The sequence below is a fragment of the Lampetra fluviatilis genome, chromosome 69, assembly GCF_964198595.1.
Source record: "Lampetra fluviatilis chromosome 69, kcLamFluv1.1, whole genome shotgun sequence".
Taxonomy (NCBI): Eukaryota; Metazoa; Chordata; class Hyperoartia; order Petromyzontiformes; family Petromyzontidae; genus Lampetra; species Lampetra fluviatilis.
This window is the reverse complement of record NC_136343.1, coordinates 6,102,830-6,122,652: the sequence shown is the minus strand read 5'-3', so window position 1 is coordinate 6,122,652 and position 19,823 is coordinate 6,102,830. Positions and strand designations below refer to the sequence as shown.

The following is a 19,823-nucleotide window of genomic DNA, read 5'->3' as shown; positions in this document are numbered from 1 at the left end:
TAAAACATTATTGTGGAATTGTAGTTTAAGTGTTTTAAATAGGTCTATTGTAAGAACTACATTCTATTATTGTTAAGTTGAATAAATTATAAACGCTATTGTAGTATGATGGTATTAATGTTTTAAATAGATATTTTGTAATAATTAAATTATATTGTTAAGATGTCTACAATATAAACACTAGTGTAGTATCATCATTCTATAGTTTTATCGTTTTAAATAGGTTCTATTTTAATAACTAAATTATATTATTGTTAAGATGTCTACAATATAAACGCTGATAATTGTTTTTTTTGCCCTTCTATCTGGCAACAAAACTGACACCTTTTTTACAAGGAGTCATGTTTGCATAGACCACAATACCTGCAGTCATAATGCAAACAAAAAACACAAATCTGATAATGTATGTGCACTGTCCTTGAAGTTGATTGGTCCACACCCGAGACAGCTTTCCTTAGAGCCTAGTCTCCATTGGTGTTGGACCAGATGACGCCAAAAGGCGTACAACTCAAAGATAATGCACCAGATAGAAGGGTACCAATTATCATATTTTGCTACTGGCAAATGAGGTTCCAATGGTGTAAATGCTTCAACCCGAGCTCTCATACTCTGATGGTGCATTGTCTTTGAGTTGTGCGCCTTTTGGCGTCATCTGGTCCAACACCAGGGTGAGACTAGGCTCTAAGGAAAGCTGTCTCGGGTGTGGACCAATCAACTTCAAGGACCATGTGAGACTAGGCTCTAAGGAAAGCTGTCTCGGGTGTGGACCAATCAACTTCAAGGACCATGTGAGACTAGGCTCTAAGGAAAGCTGTCTCGGGTGTGGACCAATCAACTTCAAGGACCATGTGAGACTAGGCTCTAAGGAAAGCTGTCTCGGGTGTGGACCAATAAACTTCAAGGACCATGTGAGACTAGGCTCTAAGGAAAGCTGTCTCGGGTGTGGACCAATCAACTTCAAGGACCATGTGAGACTAGGCTCTAAGGAAAGCTGTCTCGGGTGTGGACCAATCAACTTCAAGGACCATGTGAGACTAGGCTCTAAGGAAAGCTGTCTCGGGTGTGGACCAATCAACTTCAAGGACCATGTGAGACTAGGCTCTAAGGAAAGTTGTCTCGGGTGTGGACCAATAAACTTCAAGGACCATGTGAGACTAGGCTCTAAGGAAAGCTGTCTCGGGTGTGGACCAATCAACTTCAAGGACCATGTGAGACTAGGCTCTAAGGAAAGCTGTCTCGGGTGTGGACCAATCAACTTCAAGGACCATGTGAGACTAGGCTCTAAGGAAAGCTGTCTCGGGTGTGGACCAATCAACTTCAAGGACCATGTGAGACTAGGCTCTAAGGAAAGCCGTCTCGGGTGTGGACCAATCAACTTCAAGGACCATGTGAGACTAGGCTCTAAGGAAAGCTGTCTCGGGTGTGGACCAATCAACTTCAAGGACCATGTGAGACTAGGCTCTAAGGAAAGCTGTCTCGGGTGTGGACCAATCAACTTCAAGGACAGTGCACATACATTATCAGAGTTGTGTTTTTTGTTTGCATTATGACTGCAGGTATTGCGGTCAATGCAAACATGACTCCTTGTAAAAAAGGTGTCAGGTTTGTTGCCAGATAGAAGGGTAAAAAAAACAATTATCATATTTTTACTGGCAAATGAGGTACCAATGGAATATAAACACTAGTGTAGTATCATCATACTATAGCATTAATGTTTTAAATAGGTCTATTGTAATAACTACATTATATTATTGTTAAGATTAATATGTTATGTTAATCATTAAGACTTACAATGGAATTACACATTATAGTACGACTAATAAGTTTATGTTAACAGCTAATTACATTATACATCATTAGTTATAGGTACAATACACTCTATTATCTATTAGGCTGTGTTAGAAACATAAACATTATACCACTACTAATAAACATTATACTAACATACTAAACAAATACACATTATATTATTAAGACGTTATGTTAACTAATTACATTATATACAAAACTACACATGGATAACATTAACACACACACATCATCAACATCATTTTATCATTAACTTAAAACACATTTTACATTCACTAACTAACTAAATAAAAACCACACCACGTTCTAAAACATCACCCCGCTTATATTTTCGATATTAAAACATTTATTCCAGATGCATTGCCCTAGATGTTGTACTGTACCGCATCGCTGCCTCTATGTGACCCATCGTTCGATTTGATTTCTGGGAGGAAATCAAGAGCTCAAAAAGCGCTTTGTCAGACCCAGCTAGAGACTACCTGGGGGATCTTTGTCTGTGTGTGGGTGTGTAACAGCACTTGCCCCTACACGCTGCTAGAGGCTACCTTGGGGGTCTTTGTCTGCAGCACTTGCCCCTACAGCCTGCTTGAGGCTACATGGGGTAGCTTTGTCTGTGTGTGGGTGTGTAACAGCACTTGCCCCTACAGCCTGCTAGAGGCTACCTTGGGGATCTTTGTCTGTGTGTGGGTGTGTAACAGCACTTGCCCCTACAGCCTGCTTGAGGCTACATGGGGTAGCTTTGTCTGTGTGTGGGTGTGTAACAGCACTTGCCCCTACAGCCTGCTTGAGGCTACATGGGGTAGCTTTGTCTGTGTGTGGGTGTGTAACAGCACTTGCCCCTACAGCCTGCTAGAGGCTACATGGGGTAGCTTTGTCTGTGTGTGGGTGTGGAACAGCACTTGCCCCTACAGCCTGCTTGAGGCTACATGGGGTAGCTTTGTCTCTGTGTGGGTGTGTAACAGCACTTGCACCTACAGCCTGCTAGAGGCTACCTAGGGGGGGGGGGGACCTTTGTCTTTGTGTGTAACAGCACTTGCCCCTACAGCCTGCTAGAGGCTACCTAGGGGGGGACCTTTGTCTTTGTGTGTAACAGCACTTGCCCCTACAGCCTGCTAGAGGCTACCTAAGGGGGGGACCTTTGTCTTTGTGTGGAACAGCACTTGCCCCTGCAGCCTGCTAGAGGCTACCTAGGGGGGGGGGACCTTTGTCTTTGTTATAGGAGCACTGGGGAAAGACAAAGGCGGCCGGGCGAGGTGATGCTACACTAAAGACAAAGCTCCCCCAGGTAGCCTCTAGCAGGCTGTAGGGGCAAGTGCTGTTCCACACACAGACAAAGCTAGGGGTGGGTGGTGATTGCGGTGGTGGTGGTGACTGTGGTGGTGATGGTTGTGGTGATGATGGTGGTGGCTGTGATGGTGGCGGTGATGATGGTGGCGGTGATGAAGGTGGTGGTGATGGTTGTGGCGGTGATGGTGGTGGCTGTGATGGTGGTGGCTGTGATGGTGGTGGTGATGGTGGCGGTGATGGTGGTGGTGGCGGTGATGATGGTGGTGGCGGTGATGATGGTGGCGGTGATGAAGGTGGTGGTGATGGTGATGATGGTTGTGGTGATGATGGTGATTGTGGTGATGGTGGTGGTGGCGGTGATGATGGTGGCGGTGATGAAGGTGGTGGTGATGAAGGTGGTGGTGATGGTGATGATGGTTGTGGTGATGATGGTGATTGTGGTGATGGTGGTGGTGGCGGTGATGATGGTGGCGGTGATGAAGGTGGTGGTGATGGTGATGATGGTTGTGGTGATGATGGTGATTGTGGTGATGGTGGTGGTGGCGGTGATGATGGTGGCGGTGATGAAGGTGGTGGTGATGGTGATGATGGTTGTGGTGATGATGGTGATTGTGGTGATGGTGGTGGTGGCGGTGATGATGGTGGCGGTGATGAAGGTGGTGGTGATGAAGGTGGTGGTGATGGTGATGATGGTTGTGGTGATGATGGTGATTGTGGTGATGGTGGTGGTGGCGGTGATGGTGGTGGTGGCTGTGATGGTGGTGGTGATGGTGATGGTGGCGGTGATGGTGGTGGTGGTGGCGGTGATGATGGTGGCGGTGATGAAGGTGGTGGTGATGGTGATGATGGTTGTGGTGATGATGGTGGTGGCGGTGATGGTGGTGGTGGCGGTGATGAAGGTGGTGGTGATGGTGATGATGGTGATTGTGGTGATGATGGTGATGATGGTGGTGGCTGTGGTTGTGGCTGTGGTGGTGATGGTGATTGTGGTGATGATGGTGATGGTGGCTGTGATGGTTGTGGTGATGGTGGCTGTGGCGGTGATGGTTGTGGTGGTGGTTGTGGCTGTGGTGGTGATGGCTGTAGCTGCTGTAGCTGCAGTGGTACCTGTGGTAGCTGCTGTAGTAGCTGTGGTAGTAGCTGCTGTAGCTGTAGTAGCTGTGGTAGTAGCTGCTGTAGCTGTAGTAGCTGTGGTAGTAGCTGCTGTAGCTGTAGTAGCTGTGGTAGTAGCTGCTGTAGCTGTAGTAGCTGTGGTAGTAGCTGCTGTAGCTGTGGTAGCTGTGGTAGCTGCTGCTGCTGCTGTAGTAGCTGTGGTAGCTGCTGCTGCTGCTGTAGTAGCTGCTGCTGCTGCTGTAGCTGTAGTAGCTGTGGTAGTAGCTGCTGTAGCTGTAGTAGCTGTGGTAGTAGCTGCTGTAGCTGTAGTAGCTGTGGTAGTAGCTGCTGTAGCTGTAGTAGCTGTGGTAGTAGCTGCGGTAGTAGCTGCGGTAGTAGCTGCTGTAGTCGCTGCTGCTGTAGTAGCTGTGGTAGCTTTAGCTGCTGCTGTAGTAGCTGCTGCTGTAGCTGTGGTAGCTGTGGTAGCTTTAGCTGCTGCTGTAGTAGCTGCTGCTGTAGCTGTGGTAGCTGTGGTAGCTTTAGCTGCTGCTGTAGTAGCTGCTGCTGTAGCTGTAGTAGCTGTGGTAGCTGTGGTAGCTGCTGCTGCTGCTGTAGTAGCTGCTGCTGCTGTAGGAGCTGTGGTAGCTGTGGTAGCTGTGGTAGCTGTGGTAGCTGTGGTAGCTGTTGCTGCTGCTGAAGCTGGTAGCTGCTGAGGGCTGCGCGATTCTGAGGCGGCGAGGGAGGCACCCACTGGGCTAACGGTGCAGACTCGCTCGCGATTCCCGCCTTTTTTACCCCCCGCTCATTAGCATAACCACGCCCCCACCCAGCTCATTAGCATAACCACGCCCCACCCCCCGCCATAATTAGCATAACCACGCCCCCACCCCGGCGCCCCCTCAATCACATTAACATAACAGCCCCTCTCCCACCACGCCATAATTAACATAACCACGCCCACCCCCGCCTCAATGATATTAACATAACCACGCCCACCACGTCATAATTAACATAACCACGCCCACCCCCCGGCGCCCCTCAATGATATTAACATAACAGCCCCCACCCACCCCCACCACGCCATAATTAACATAACCACGCCCACACGGAATTAACATAGACACGCCCCCCAACCGTGGAAATTAGCACCGCCCACCGCCCCCCCCCCCTTCCCTAGGCGTTCATTAAAATTAACATAACCGCTCGCCCAATCAGAGACAAGGAGCCGAGCACCCGCTCATTAACATAACCACGCCCACCCATAGCATGGAATCCCGCGCTCCATAAAATTTGCATACTAATGAGCCGCGCCCAACACGACGAACAAAGGGAGCTCCCAGATTTGAACGTGCTCATTAGCATAAAATTTACATAACCACGCCCACTCATTAGCATAACCACGAAGTGCCCTCCCCCGCTTCAGATCGTGCGACGATCCCCATTGGTTTAGACTCACGCGCGAAAAAGGCCGACGAAAATATAGGCCACGCCTCCCCATTTCGAGGCCACGCCCCACCGATAAAGCCACGCCCACAAACCAATCCCATGCCCCCCCCCCACAACGGGCTACCACCCCCCCCCACCCCCACAATTTTCCACAAATCTCATTGGACGAAGCTCGCCCCACTTGGTAGAACACGCCCCCCTCCCACCTTCTCGTTCCCTGATTGGCCGTCACGCACGTGGGGGGGGGGTGCGCGACCGCTCGACCAATCGCGGTGCCGTCGCTGAGATTTATTTGAGTGGGCGGAGCTACGGCGCCGACACAATCCGCCAATAGGATGCGGAGCTCAGACCACGTGATCCAATGATTGCGGAGCGTTGAGATAATTTATGCATGAACAAGCCCCCGTCCAATGGGAAGACGATATGCAAATTATCGTGATGACGATGGCGCGCCGCCATGTTGGGTAGGGAAGGAATGCATTTATCCCTATGGGGGTTGTACGCTTGAGGGTGGGCGCCATGTTGGGTAGGGAGGAATGCATTGATCCCTAAGGGGGTTGAACACTTGAGGGTGGGCGCCATGTTGGGTAGGGAGGAATGCATTGATCCCTATGGGGGTTGTACACTTGAGGGTGGGCGCCATGTTGGGTAGGGAGGAATGCATTGATCCCTATGGGGGTTGTACACTTGAGGGTGGGCGCCATGTTGGGTAGGGAAGAATGCATTGATCTACATGGCGGTTGTACACTTGAGGGGTGGGCGCCATGTTGGGTAGGGAGGGAATGCATTTATCCCTAAGGGGGTTGTACACTTGAGGGGTAGGCGCCATGTTGGGTAGGGAGGGAATGCATTGACCCCTATGGGGGTTGTACACTTGAGGGGTGGGCGCCATGTTGGGTAGGGAGGGAATGCATTGATCCCTAAGGGGGTTGTACACTTGAGGGTGGGCGCCATGTTGGGTAGGGAGGAATGCATTGATCCCTATGGGGGTTGTACACTTGAGGGTGGGCGCCATGTTGGGTAGGGAGGAATGCATTGATCTACATGGCGGTTGTACACTTGAGGGGTGGGCGCCATGTTGGGTAGGGAGGGAATGCATTTATCCCTAAGGGGGTTGTACACTTGAGGGGTAGGCGCCATGTTGGGTAGGGAGGGAATGCATTGACCCCTATGGGGGTTGTACACTTGAGGGGTGGGCGCCATGTTGGGTAGGGAGGGAATGCATTGATCCCTATGGGGGTTGTACACTTGAGGGGGTGGGCGCCATGTTGGGTAGGGAGGAAATGCATTGATCCCTATGGAGGCTGTACACTTGAGGGTGGGTGCCATGTTGGGTAGGGAGGGAATGCATTTATCCCTATGGGGGTTGTACACTTGAGGGGTGGGCGCCATGTTGGGTAGGGAGGGAATGCATTGACCCCTATGGGGGTTGTACACTTGAGGGGTGGGCGCCATGTTGGGTAGGGAGGGAATGCATTGATCCCTATGGGGGTTGTACACTTGAGGGTAGGCGCCATGTTGGGTAGGGAGGAATGCATTGATCCCTATGAGGGTTGTACACTTGAGGGTGGGCGCCATGTTGGGTAGGGAGGAATGCATTGATCTACATGGCGGTTGTACACTTGAGGGGTGGGCGCCATGTTGGGTAGGGAGGGAATGCATTTATCCCTAAGGGGGTTGTACACTTGAGGGGTAGGCGCCATGTTGGGTAGGGAGGGAATGCATTGACCCCTAAGGGGGTTGTACACTTGAGGGGTGGGCGCCATGTTGGGTAGGGAGGGAATGCATTGACCCCTATGGGGGTTGTACACTTGAGGGGTGGGCGCCATGTTGGGTAGGGAGGGAATGCATTGATCCCTATGGGGGTTGTACACTTGAGGGTAGGCGCCATGTTGGGTAGGGAGGAATGCATTGATCCCTATGAGGGTTGTACACTTGAGGGTGGGCGCCATGTTGGGTAGGGAGGAATGCATTGATCTACATGGCGGTTGTACACTTGAGGGGTGGGCGCCATGTTGGGTAGGGAGGGAATGCATTTATCCCTAAGGGGGTTGTACACTTGAGGGGTAGGCGCCATGTTGGGTAGGGAGGGAATGCATTTATCCCTAAGGGGGTTGTACACTTGAGGGGTGGGCGCCATGTTGGGTAGGGAGGGAATGCATTGATCCCTATGGGGGTTGTACACTTGAGGGGTGGGCGCCATGTTGGGTAGGGAGGGAATGCATTGATCCCTATGGGGGTTGTACACTTGAGGGGTGGGCGCCATGTTGGGTAGGGAGGGAATGCATTTATCCCTAAGGGGGTTGTACACTTGAGGGTGGGCGCCATGTTGGGTAGGGAGGAATGCATTGACCCCTATGGGGGTTGTACACTTGAGGGGTGGGCGCCATGTTGGGTAGGGAGGGAATGCATTGATCCCTATGGGGGTTGTACACTTGAGGGGTGGGCGCCATGTTGGGTAGGGAGGGAATGCATTTATCCCTAAGGGGGTTGTACACTTGAGGGTGGGCGCCATGTTGGGTAGGGAAGAATGCATTGACCCCTGAGGGTTGTACACTTGAGGGTGGGCGCCATGTTGGGTAGGGAGGAATGCATTGATCTACATGGCGGTTGTACACTTGAGGGGTGGGCGCCATGTTGGGTAGGGAGGGAATGCATTTATCCCTAAGGGGGTTGTACACTTGAGGGGTAGGCGCCATGTTGGGTAGGGAGGGAATGCATTGACCCCTATGGGGGTTGTACACTTGAGGGGTGGGCGCCATGTTGGGTAGGGAGGGAATGCATTGATCCCTATGGGGGTTGTACACTTGAGGGGTGGGCGCCATGTTGGATAGGGAGGGTGTGTCCACAAAAGTTGGCAAGTCCCCCCCCCCCCCCCAAGTAAGATGGCGGCAACGGACGCACAGACTTCTGAACGGAGAAACTTTCGTAGACTTTAATTCTCTTTTCCAAAGCGCGGGGTGGTTTCGATGCACACAGGGAGACACACGGGGAGACACACGGGAAGACACACGGGAAGACACACGGGAAGACACACGGGAAGACACACGGGGAGACACACGGGGAGACACACGGGGAGACACACGGGGAGACACACGGGGAGACACACGGGGAGACACACGGGAAGACACACGGGAAGACACACGGGAAGACACACGGGGAGACACACGGGGAGACACACGGGGAGACACACGGGGAGACACACGGGAAGACACACGGGGAGACACACGGGGAGACACACGGGGAGACACACGGGGAGACACACGGGGAGACACACGGGGAGACACACGGGGAGACACACGGGGAGACACACGGGGAGACACACGGGAAGACACACGGGGAGACACACGGGGAGACACACGGGGAGACACACGGGGAGACACACGGGAAGACACACGGGGAGACACACGGGGAGACACACGGGAAGACACACGGGAAGACACACGGGGAGACACACGGGGAGACACACGGGGAGACACACGGGGAGACACACGGGGAGACACACGGGGAGACACACGGGGAGACACACGGGGAGACACACGGGGAGACACACGGGGAGACACACGGGGAGACACACGGGAAGACACACGGGAAGACACACGGGAAGACACACGGGGAGACACACGGGGAGACACACGGGGAGACACACGGGGAGACACACGGGGAGACACACGGGAAGACACACGGGGAGACACACGGGGAGACACACGGGGAGACACACGGGGAGACACACGGGGAGACACACGGGGAGACACACAGGGAGACACACAGAGAGATGCAGGGAGACACAGAGAGACACACAGGGAGACACACGGGAAGACACACGGGGAGACACACAGGGAGACACACAGAGAGATGCAGGGAGACACACGGGGAGACACACGGGGAGACACACAGGGAGACACACAGAGAGATGCAGGGAGACACAGAGAGACACACGGGGAGACACACGGGGAGACACACAGAGAGACGCAGCGAGACACAGAGAGACGTGTCTCTCTCCCCGTGTCTCTCCCCGTCTCTCTCCCTGTGTCTCTCTACCCGTGTCTCTCTCCCCGTGTCTCTCTCTCTCTCCCCGTGTCTATCTCCCCGTGTCTCTCTCCCTGTGTCTCTCTCCCCGTGTCTCTCTCCCCGTGTCTCTCTCCCCGTGTCTCTCTCCCCGTGTCTCTCTCCCCGTGTCTCTCTCCCCGTGTCTCTCTCCCCGTGTCTCTCTCCCCGCGTCTCTCTCCCCGTGTCTCTCTCCCCGTGTCTCTCTCCCAGTGTCTTTCTCCCCGTGTCTCTCCCCCCGTGTCTCTCTCCCCGTGTCTCTCCCCGTGTCTCTCTCCCCGTGTCTCTCTCCCCGTGTGTCTCTCTCCCCGTGTGTCTCTCTCCCCGTGTCTCTCTCCCCGTGTCTCTCCCCCCGTGTCTCTCTCCCCGTGTCTCTCTCCCCGTGTCTCTCTCCCCGTGTCTCTCCCCCCGTGTCTCTCTCCCCGTGTCTCACTCCATCTGTTCCTCTGTCATCGTTGAGACGCCATGGCCTGTTGGGAAGACATCACATGACTGTGTGAGTGGGGTGAGTGGGTGGGTGGGTGAGTGTGTGGGTGAGTGGATGAGTGTGTGGGTGAGTGGATGAGTGTGTGGGTGAGTGGATGAGTGTGTGGGTGAGTGGGTGGGTGAGCAAGTGGGTGGGTGGGTGAGCAAGTGGCTGGGTGGGTGAGTGAGTGGGTGGGTGAGTGAGTGAGTGAGTGGGTGAGTGGGTGGGTGAGTGAGTGGGTGAGTGGCTGGGTGAGTGGGTAGGTGGCTGGGTGGCTGGGTTGAGTGAGTGAGTGGGTGAGTGGGTGGGTGAGTGAGTGGGTGAGTGGCTGGGTGAGTGGGTAGGTGGCTGGGTGGCTGGGTGGGTGAGTGAGTGGGTGGCTAGGTGAGTGGGTGGGTGGGTGAGTGGGTGGGTGAGTGGGCGAGTGGGTGAGTGAGTGGGTGGGTGAGTGGGTGAGTGAGTGGGTGAGTGAGTGAGTGGGTGAGTGAGTGGGTGAGTGAGTGGGTGAGTGGGTGGGTGAGTGAGTGGGTGGGTGAGTGAGTGGGTGAGTGGGTGGGTGAGTGAGTGGGTGAGTGGCTGGGTGAGTGGGTAGGTGGCTGGGTGGCTGGGTTTGTGAGTGAGTGGGTGAGTGGCTGGGTGAGTGGGTGGGTGGGTGAGTGGCTGGGTGAGTGGGTGGGTGGCTGGGTGGGTGAGTGAGTGGGTGGGTGGGTGGGTGGGTGAGTGGGTGGGTGGGTGGCTGGGTGAGTGGGTGGGTGAGTGAGTGGGTGGGTGGGTGAGTGAGTGAGTGAGTGGGTGGGTGGGTGAGTTAGTGGGTGAGTGGATGAGTGTGTGGGTGGGTGAGTGGATGAGTGTGTGGGTGGGTGAGTGGATGAGTGTGTGGGTGGGTGGGCGAGTGAGTGAGTGGGTGAGTGGGTGGGTGGGTGGGCGAGTGAGTGAGTGGCTGGGTGAGCGTTGTTGGCGAGCTCCTCACCGCAGCGCTGACACAGCGACTCAGCTGCTGGAACTCTCTGTGGCAGGCGGCCCGCGTGACGTCACTGCGGGCGGACGAGTTGAGGGTCAGACGCACACAGCGTCCGTAGAGCGCCGCCTGCAACACAACAACAACTACTACCACCACAACCACAGCTACTACTACCACTACCACCACAACTACCACAACTACTACAACTACTACCACAACTACTACAACTACTACCACAACCACAGCTACTACTACCACTACCACCACAACTACCACAACTACTACCACCACAACTACCACAACTACTACAACTACTACCACTACAACCACCACAACTACCACCACCACAACCACCACAACTACCACCACCACAACCACCACAACTACTACCATAACCACCACAACTGCCACCACAGCTACCACCACAACCACCACCACCACCACAACTACTACCACAACCACCACAACTACTACCACCACAACTGCCACCACTACCACCACAACCACCACCACAACTACTACCACAACCACAACTACCACCACAACTACCACAACAACTACCACAACTACCACCACAACCACCACAACTACCACCACAACTACTACCACCACAACTACTACCACAACTACCACCACAACCACCACCAAAACTACCACCACAATTACCACCACCACAACCACCACAACTACCACCACCACCACAGCTACTACCACAACCACCACCACCACAACTACCACCACCATAACTACCACCGCAACCACCACCACCACTACAACCACGGCCACCACTACCACCACAACCACCACCACAACCACCACCACAACCACGGCCACCACTACCACCACCACCACAACCTCCACCATTACTACAACCGCAACCACAACCACGCTGTGTATGCTAATGAGGTTGCCGTTATGCAAATTTTATGCAAATGAGTGATGTGTGGGAGTCACGTGCCTCCTCAGCGCACGCCGCCACGTGACCGGGGAAGCGTCCAATCCGCGCGCGCGCCCGGGCCCACGCACCGCCTCCTCCCGCCGCCGCCGCCGCCCCCACGGCTCCGCTCATCTCCCTCCGCCGCACCGAAAATTAAAATAGTCCGCCCGGTTCCCCGCTCGTCAAAGATCTTTCTCCCTCACGCCACAGAAAGACAAAAAAAAACCAGCAGCTGCTGCTACTGCTGCTGCTGCTACTACTACACGGGAACGAAACTACGCCACGCGCGCGACAGATAAAAAAAAATATTTTACAAAAATTTTAATAAAATAGTCCGCCCGGTTCCACTCCCGTCAGAGAACTTTCCACCCTCACTCCACAGAAAGGCAAAAAAAAACCCAGCAGCTGCTACAAGGAGACAAAACTTCTGCCACGGGCGCGAGAGATTTTAATAAAAAAACAAAGTAAAGAACATTAAACTCAAAAAAATAATTAAAAATTAAGTCCGCCCGGTTTCCACTCCCGTCAAATAACTTTCCACCCTCAATCTAAATTTGAAAGTCCCCCCCAAAAAAACCCCAGCGGCAGCTGCTACACGACAACGAAACTCCGCGACGGGCGCGCGAGAGAGAAATTAAAAAAACGAACGAATAGAAAATTAAAAATAAACAAAAAAAATACAAAAATGAAACTGCGCTCAGCCGCATGGAACCTCGAGAAACATCGCAAGGCGTGGGGGCCGCCATCTTACCTGGGGGTAGGGGGGAGCACGTGACTTCCGGGTGGAGACTTCCGGTGGAGGGGGGGGGTGCAGTGGTTAGCGCACTGTGTGTGGGGGTGTGGAGAGCGGTGGTGCAGTGGTTAGCGCAGTGTGTGTGGGGAGTGGTGGTGCAGTGGTTAGCGCACTGTGTGTGTGAGTGGGGAGCGGTGGTGCAATGCTTAGCGCACTGTGTGTGGGGGGGGGGGGAGTGGTGGTGCAGTGGTTAGCGCACTGTTTGTGAGTGGGGAGCGGTGGTGCAGTGCTTAGCGCAGTGTGTGGGGGGAGTGGTGGTGCAGTGGTTAGCGCACTGTGTGTGGGGGGGGGGGGGAGTGGTGGTGCAGTGGTGAGCGCACTGTGTGTGGGGAGCGGTGGTGCAGTGGTTAGCGCACTGTTTGTGTGAGTGGGGAGCGGTGGTGCAGTGGTTAGCGCACTCTGTGTGTGGGGGGAGTGGTGGTGCAGTGGTGAGCGCACTGTGTGTGGGGAGCGGTGGTGCAGTGGTTAGCGCACTGTGAGTGGGGAGCGGTGGTGCAATGCTTAGCGCACTGTGTGTGGGAGGGGGGGAGTGGTGGTGCAGTGGTTAGCGCACTGTTTGTGAGTGGGGAGCGGTGGTGCAGTGCTTAGCGCACTGTGTGTGGGGGGAGTGGTGGTGCAGTGGTTAGCGCACTGTGTGTGGGGGGGGGGGGGAGTGGTGGTGCAGTGGTGAGCGCACTGTGTGTGGGGAGCGGTGGTGCAGTGGTTAGCGCACTAACCACGAGTAGTGTAGTGTATAGTGTAGTAGTGTATAGTGTAGTAGTGTATAGTGTAGTAGTGTATAGTGTAGTAGTGTATAGTGATGTCGTGTATAGTGCAGCATACAGTTGTGTAGCGTATAGTAGGAGTGCACAGTCGCGTTGTCTAACACATTATCCTGCTCTGGAGGGAGCTGGTAGTGACGTTGGGTTGCTCGGTCGATGGCCACCAGGGTCAACAACGGCCAGGGCGGCGTGGTGTATTCCGCAAATACTGTATGGCCGACTGTGAGGGCGGGCACAAGCCAGCGTGAGTAGGTTGAACGTTGAGTTTTATAAGGACACCACAGGGTGAGCAGCCCCTCCCCACCCAGCCCCACTCCACACTCACTCCCCTCCCAGCCCAACCCAGCCCTTCCCAGCCCAACCCAGCCCCTCCCAGCCCAACCCAGCCCCTCCCAGCCCAACCCAGCCCCTCCCAGCCGTCCCACCCAGCCCCACCCGTCCCACCCAGCCCCACCCCTCCCACCCAGCCCAGCCACACCCGTCCCACCCAGCCCCACCCTCCCTCCCCACCCAGCCCCTCCCTGCACGACGGACACAATAATCCCGTGGGCTGGTGTAACCAGGAGGTTCCTAGCAGTAAAATAGTTCTATTTCGATGTAAAGCTTCTTTCGTGACTGCAGCAGGGATTCATCTTCTTGGTTCTTTCGGTAAAGTCATCACGTAGAAGGGAAAATAAAGCATAATAATTGTTATATTTTTATTATTTTATTATTTCCCTTCTACGTGACTTTACCGAAAGAACCAAGAAGATTGTTACTTTTTTTACGTAGATTTTGTGTATAAATGTGTGTGCAAATTCTTGTCAAGGCGCTCTTCTTCCACCTCCAACCCAGCTTAAATAGACGCTCCAAGCTTGCTGGTGTTTCATTCTTCACCTGACGACGGCTGCTTGCGTTATGGCCGAAACGTCGTGAGAATTAATTTATTGGTTTATTTTTATTATTTTATTATTTCCCTTCTACGTGACTTTGCTAAAAGAACCAAGAAGATGAATCCCTGCAGTCACGAAAGCTTTAAATCGAAATTTTATTGTTTTATTTTAATTATTTTATTATGTTTGTATTATTATTTTATTATTTCCCTTCTACGTGACTTTACCGAAAGAACCAAGATAATAGTTCTCGTGTTGTAAGTGTATAGGAGTGGTGTATTTTAGTGTGGTTTGTTGAACTTCTTTAACACCACACGTAGCCGACCGTACTAAAAAAAAAATCGGTGTGCGACAAAACGAAACGCAACAGAAGCAGCAGCAGTTCAAGGGAGCGAGTTTGCCGATCGAGTTTTTGACGACGACGCTGTGAAAGTGACGTGGACCTTCCCAGGGTCTTCCTCGTTCCGCAAGAGCGTTCCAGACGGCCGCAGCGCTTCTGCAAGCTCCGCTCGATGCTGCGGTGGGGCTACGTACGGTAAGTTCCACACTCACGACTCGACTCAGCCACTCAACTCAGCCACTCAATCAATAACTCAAACTCAACTACACCTCAACTCAGCCACTCAAACAATTCAGCCACTCATACTACTCAACCCAGACACTCAACCTCAACTCAGCGACTCAAACAACTAAACTCAGCCACTCAACAACTCAGCCACTCAACCTTAACTCAGCCCCTCATAAACAACTCAGCCACTCAACAACTCAGCCACTCAACCTCAACTCAGCGACTCAAACAACTAAACTCAGCCACTCAACAACTCAGCCACTCAACCTTAACTCAGCCCCTCATAAACAACTCAGCCACTCAACAACTCAGACACTCAACCTCAACTCAACCACTCGGCCACTCAAACTCAAACCAAACACCTCAAACAACTCCACACATTCACTGCGCACAGAAATCACCTCCGGGGGGTGGTGGTGGGGGGGGCACAGCTTTGAACAAAATAATCGGCACGCGGGGAGGAGAGAGTTCGCGTCTGCTCAGCTCTGTTTATTGTCTAACGAGCTCCGTTAACCAAAACGAGAATATCAATAATAATAACAACAACAACTATGCCAGCAGGAGAGGGGGGGGGAAACTTAACATTTGACGCGGTGGGAGAAAGGGGGTGGGGGGGGCAGCTGCCTTGCCAACCCCCCCCCCCCCCCCAATATCGAAATACAACTGCGGAATGTTTTCACCACAGCCACCACGACCACCACCACCACCCCCCACACACACACCGTGTAGGCGAGACAGCCCCCCACCCACACAGCCTCATGGAGAGCGTGGGGAGAGAGAGCGGCACAAGGGAGAGAGTGGGGGGAGAGTGGGGGAGAGTGTGGGGGAGAGTGGAACGAGAGGGGAGAGCGTGGAGAGAGCGTGGAGAGTGTGGAGAGCGTGGGGGGAGAGCGTGGAGAGTGGAATGAGAGGAGAGAAACGGTGCCTTGAGACAGTGACGAGAGGGACACGTGGAATGAGAGAGAGAGGAGAGAAACGGTGCCTTGAGACAGTGGCGAGTGGGACACGTGGTGGTGCTGGTGGTGGTGGGGAGAGTGAGGGGAGAGAGCGTGGAATGAGAGAGAGAGGAGAGAAACGGTGCCTTGAGACAGTGGCGAGTGGGACACGTGGTGGTGCTGGTGGTGGTGGTGAGAGTGAGGGGAGAGAGCGTGGAATGAGAGAGAGAGGAGAGAAACGGTGCCTTGAGACAGTGGCGAGAGGGACACGTGGAATGAGAGAGAGAGGAGAGAAACGGTGCCTTGAGACAGTGGCGAGTGGGACACGTGGTGGTGCTGGTGGTGGTGGGGAGAGTGAGGGGAGAGAGCGTGGAATGAGAGAGAGAGAGGAGAGAAACGGTGCCTTGAGACAGTGGCGAGTGGGACACGTGGTGGTGCTGGTGCTGGTGGGGAGAGCGAGGGGAGAGAGCGTGGAATGAGAGAGAGAGAGGAGAGAAACGGTGCCTTGAGACAGTGGCGAGTGGGACACGTGGTGCTGGTGCTGGTGGTGGGGAGAGTGAGGGGAGAGTGAGGGGAGAGTAACTATCAACTCGCCTCTTCCCTCCCTCCCTGATAAAATGAAATAACAAAACTAACAAACTCCCGGCAGCGGAGAGACGGCCACATCAGCACTCCCGGTGTGGTCAACACCCCTCCCCCCCCTACAGAGTCAGTGTGGTCAACCCTCCCCCCTAGAGTCAGTGTGGTCAACCCTCCCCCCTAGAGTCAGTGTGGTCAACCCTCCCCAGTCTGTGTGGTCAACCCTCCCCCCTAGAGTCAGTGTGGTCAACCCTCCCCAGTCTGTGTGGTCAACCCTCCACCCTAGAGTCAGTGTGGTCAACCCTCCCCAGTCTGTGTGGTCAACCCTCCCCCCTAGAGTCAGTGTGGTCAACCCTCCCAGTCTGTGTGGTCAACCCTCCACCCTAGAGTCAGTGTGGTCAACCCTCCCCAGTCTGTGTGGTCAACCCTCCCCCCTAGAGTCAGTGTGGTCAACCCTCCCCAGTCTGTGTGGTCAACCCTCCACCCTAGAGTCAGTGTGGTCAACCCTCCCCAGTCTGTGTGGTCAACCCTCCCCCCTAGAGTCAGTGTGGTCAACCCTCCCCAGTCTGTGTGGTCAACCCTCCACCCTACAGAGTCAGTGTGGTCAACCCTCCACCCTACAGAGTCAGTGTGGTCAACCCTCCCCCCTAGAGTCAGTGTGGTCAACCCTCCACCCTACAGAGTCAGTGTGGTCAACCCTCCCCAGTCTGTGTGGTCAACAAGCCTCCCCCTACAGAGTCGGTGTGTGAGTGTGGTGGTGGTGGTGTCGGTGCGAACCCCCTTCAAGCACCGCACACCCCACTCATCAAGTTCATTTGTTTACTGCTAAAATCAACCCACCAGCCCCCCAGCTAACCCCCCCCACCCCAGCTAACCCCCCCCCACCCCAGCTAACCCCCCCCCCCCCCCCCAGCTAACCCCCCCCCCCCCCCAGCTAACCCCCCAAGAGCGTAAATCCCCCCCACAGTACAAAACAACAACAACGCCGCCGCCGCCGCCATTCTAACAACCACCACCACCACGGGCATGGTGGTGGTGGTGGAGGTACTGACAGCCCCCCAACAGCTTCACTGGAAAGTTCCTTCGGTGTAGGCAGGGTGGGGGGGGCTGGGGGCTGAGGGGGGGGGGGGCTGAGAGAGCCCCCCCCTCCATCCCACAGGCTCCGCCCTCAAGCTTGGCTCCGCCCCCAAGCGAGTGCTCCGCCCTCAAGCTCGGCTCCGCCCCCAAGCAAGAGGCTCCGCCCCCAAGCGAGAGGCTCCGCCCTCAAGCTCGGCTCCGCCCCCAAGCGAGTGACACACCCCCCCGCCCCCCGATCGGGGAGATTTCTTCCCCCCCCCAATCTCAAGGAGAGATGCTGCCCCCCCCCCCCATCCTGATCCCCCCCCACAGTCCACCTTCAAGAGAACCAGTTGCACCCCCCCCATTCCCTAACCCCCCACCCCGCCCTCCTGCCCCCCCAACCCAATCAGTGTTCGCGTTCATCCCCCGCCCCTCCGCCCCCTATTTGGGGGGCATCGGTGCAAACCCCGTGCCCGCCCCCCCCCCAACACCACCAGCGGAGCCCCCCCCGCCAACGTTGCCTCCCGCCCCCCCGCCGCCCATAATTCCCATCATGCTTTGCAGGGCGTGCGCAGGGAACCCCGGGGGGAACTGGGCGTTACCCATCATGCCCTGCAGCGCCAGGAACTGCTGCTGCTGCTGCTGGTGTTGGGACAGGAGGCTGGCTGCTGCACCGCCACCACCGCCGGCTCCGTAGGCGCCCAGGAGCGCCGTGGTACCGCCGCCCGGCATGGTGGCGTTGGCTCCCGACAGAGAGAGGCTCCCGCCCCCGTTGCGATGGTCTCCGCCTCCGCCGCGGTGGTGATCGTCGCGCCCACCGCCCGGTCCCCGCGGTCGCCACGGCGATCGTCAAAGCGGCTGCGGCCGTAGCGGGAACCTTGGGGGGGGGGGGGGGAGGGAGAGAGAGAACAGGCGGGAAGGGAGGGTTTAGGTTGAGCGTGGAAAACAGTTTGAAACCACGGACCAGGATAAGTGGGCAAGTGTGGTGGGTGGGCGAGTGGGTGAGTGGACGAGGACGAGAGCGTGTGAGTGGATGAGTGGGTGAGTGGACAAGAATGTGGTGAGTGGGTGAGTGGGCGAGTGGGCGAGTGGACAAGAATGTGGTGAGTGGGTGAGTGGACGAGTGGGTGAGTGGGCGAGAGTGTGGACAAATGAGTGGAGTGGGTTGGTGGAAACGAGTGTGGTGGGTGGGTGGGCGGACGAGCGTGTGGACGAGAGTGTGGTGGTGGACAAGCGGGTGAGTGGGTGAGTGAATGAATGCACCAGAGGATTGGGCGGGCGTGCGAGTCAAAACTATTGGGGTGGGCGGACAACTTCCAAGTAGTTTGTGCGACTGGGCGAGAGAATGAGGAGGGGTGGTGGCAGGGTGAGAAGGGGGCCCAATTTGGACCACACACGAGTTGGGGGGGGTGCGATGGTTGACGTTGCTACTGTGCGCACAATCGAAAATGAGAGCAATTGTCCGGTGAAAATCGGAAGGGAGAGTGGCAGCTTCATGGTCCAACAGCGTTTGAAACTAGGCTCAAAAGAAAGTAGTCTAGTGTGAACAAATCAGTTTCAAAGCCACTGCATCATATTATCGGAGTGTTTTTTTTTTGCAGTCTGAGCACAAGCATTGTGGTCAACGCAGACACGATTCCGCGTAAAAAAAAAAGTTTAAATTTGCCGTTTTAACGTCTTAACGCGACGGTTTTGGTCGCCAGAAAAAAGGGGGGGGGGGAAAACCTATTCTCATATTCTGGCACTGGCAAAGGCGGTCCCCCGCCCCGTGATGTCGTACCTCGGCTTGGTTCTTTCGGTAAAGTCACATAAAAGGGAAATTATAAAATAATAAAACATAATAAAATTAAATTCTCACGACGTTTCGGCCACAACGCAAGCAGCCGTCCTCAGGTGAAGAATGAAATTCATTAATCGCCTGAGGACGGCTGCTTGCGTTGAGGCCGAAACGTCGTGAAAATTATATTTTACTATGTTTTATTTGTATTATTTCCCTTCTACGTGACGACTTTACCGAAAGAACCAAGATGAATCCCTGCAGTCACGAAAGCTTGACATCGAAATTTTATGTTTTATTTTATTATTTTATGATTTCCCTTCTACGTGACGACTTTACCGAAAGAACCAAGAAGACGAATCCCTGCAGTCACGAACAGCTTCGAATCGAAACACAACTGTTTTGTCGCCAGAAAAAAAGGGGAAAAAACTATT

At 54.6% G+C, this 19,823-nt stretch overlaps 2 protein-coding genes across 4 annotated transcripts in view; both read right to left on the bottom strand.

The window, feature by feature from the left end:
- Positions 1 to 15,502: 15,502 nt before the first annotated feature.
- Positions 15,503 to 18,218, bottom strand: LOC144952696 (uncharacterized). The gene is made up of 3 exons (XM_078883175.1): positions 18,141 to 18,218; positions 15,931 to 16,605; positions 15,503 to 15,848 (listed from the first exon to the last, which is right to left on the bottom strand). The coding sequence occupies exons 1-3, from the start codon at positions 18,216 to 18,218 to the stop codon at positions 15,618 to 15,620; spliced, it is 984 nt and encodes a 327-aa protein (XP_078739301.1). The 3' UTR covers positions 15,503 to 15,617.
- LOC144952658 (putative ATP-dependent RNA helicase DDX17) overlaps positions 18,128 to 19,823 on the bottom strand; it is a 30,870-nt gene continuing 29,174 nt past the window's right edge. Inside the window, exon 13 of one of the 3 annotated variants that reach the window (XM_078883132.1) lies at positions 18,128 to 18,489. In XM_078883132.1, coding sequence (XP_078739258.1) covers positions 18,218 to 18,489 — 272 coding nt within the window. In that variant the 3' untranslated portion in view covers positions 18,128 to 18,217. The remainder of the gene's footprint in view (positions 18,490 to 19,823) is intronic. The other 2 variants (XM_078883133.1, XM_078883135.1) reach the window with 2 other exon arrangements.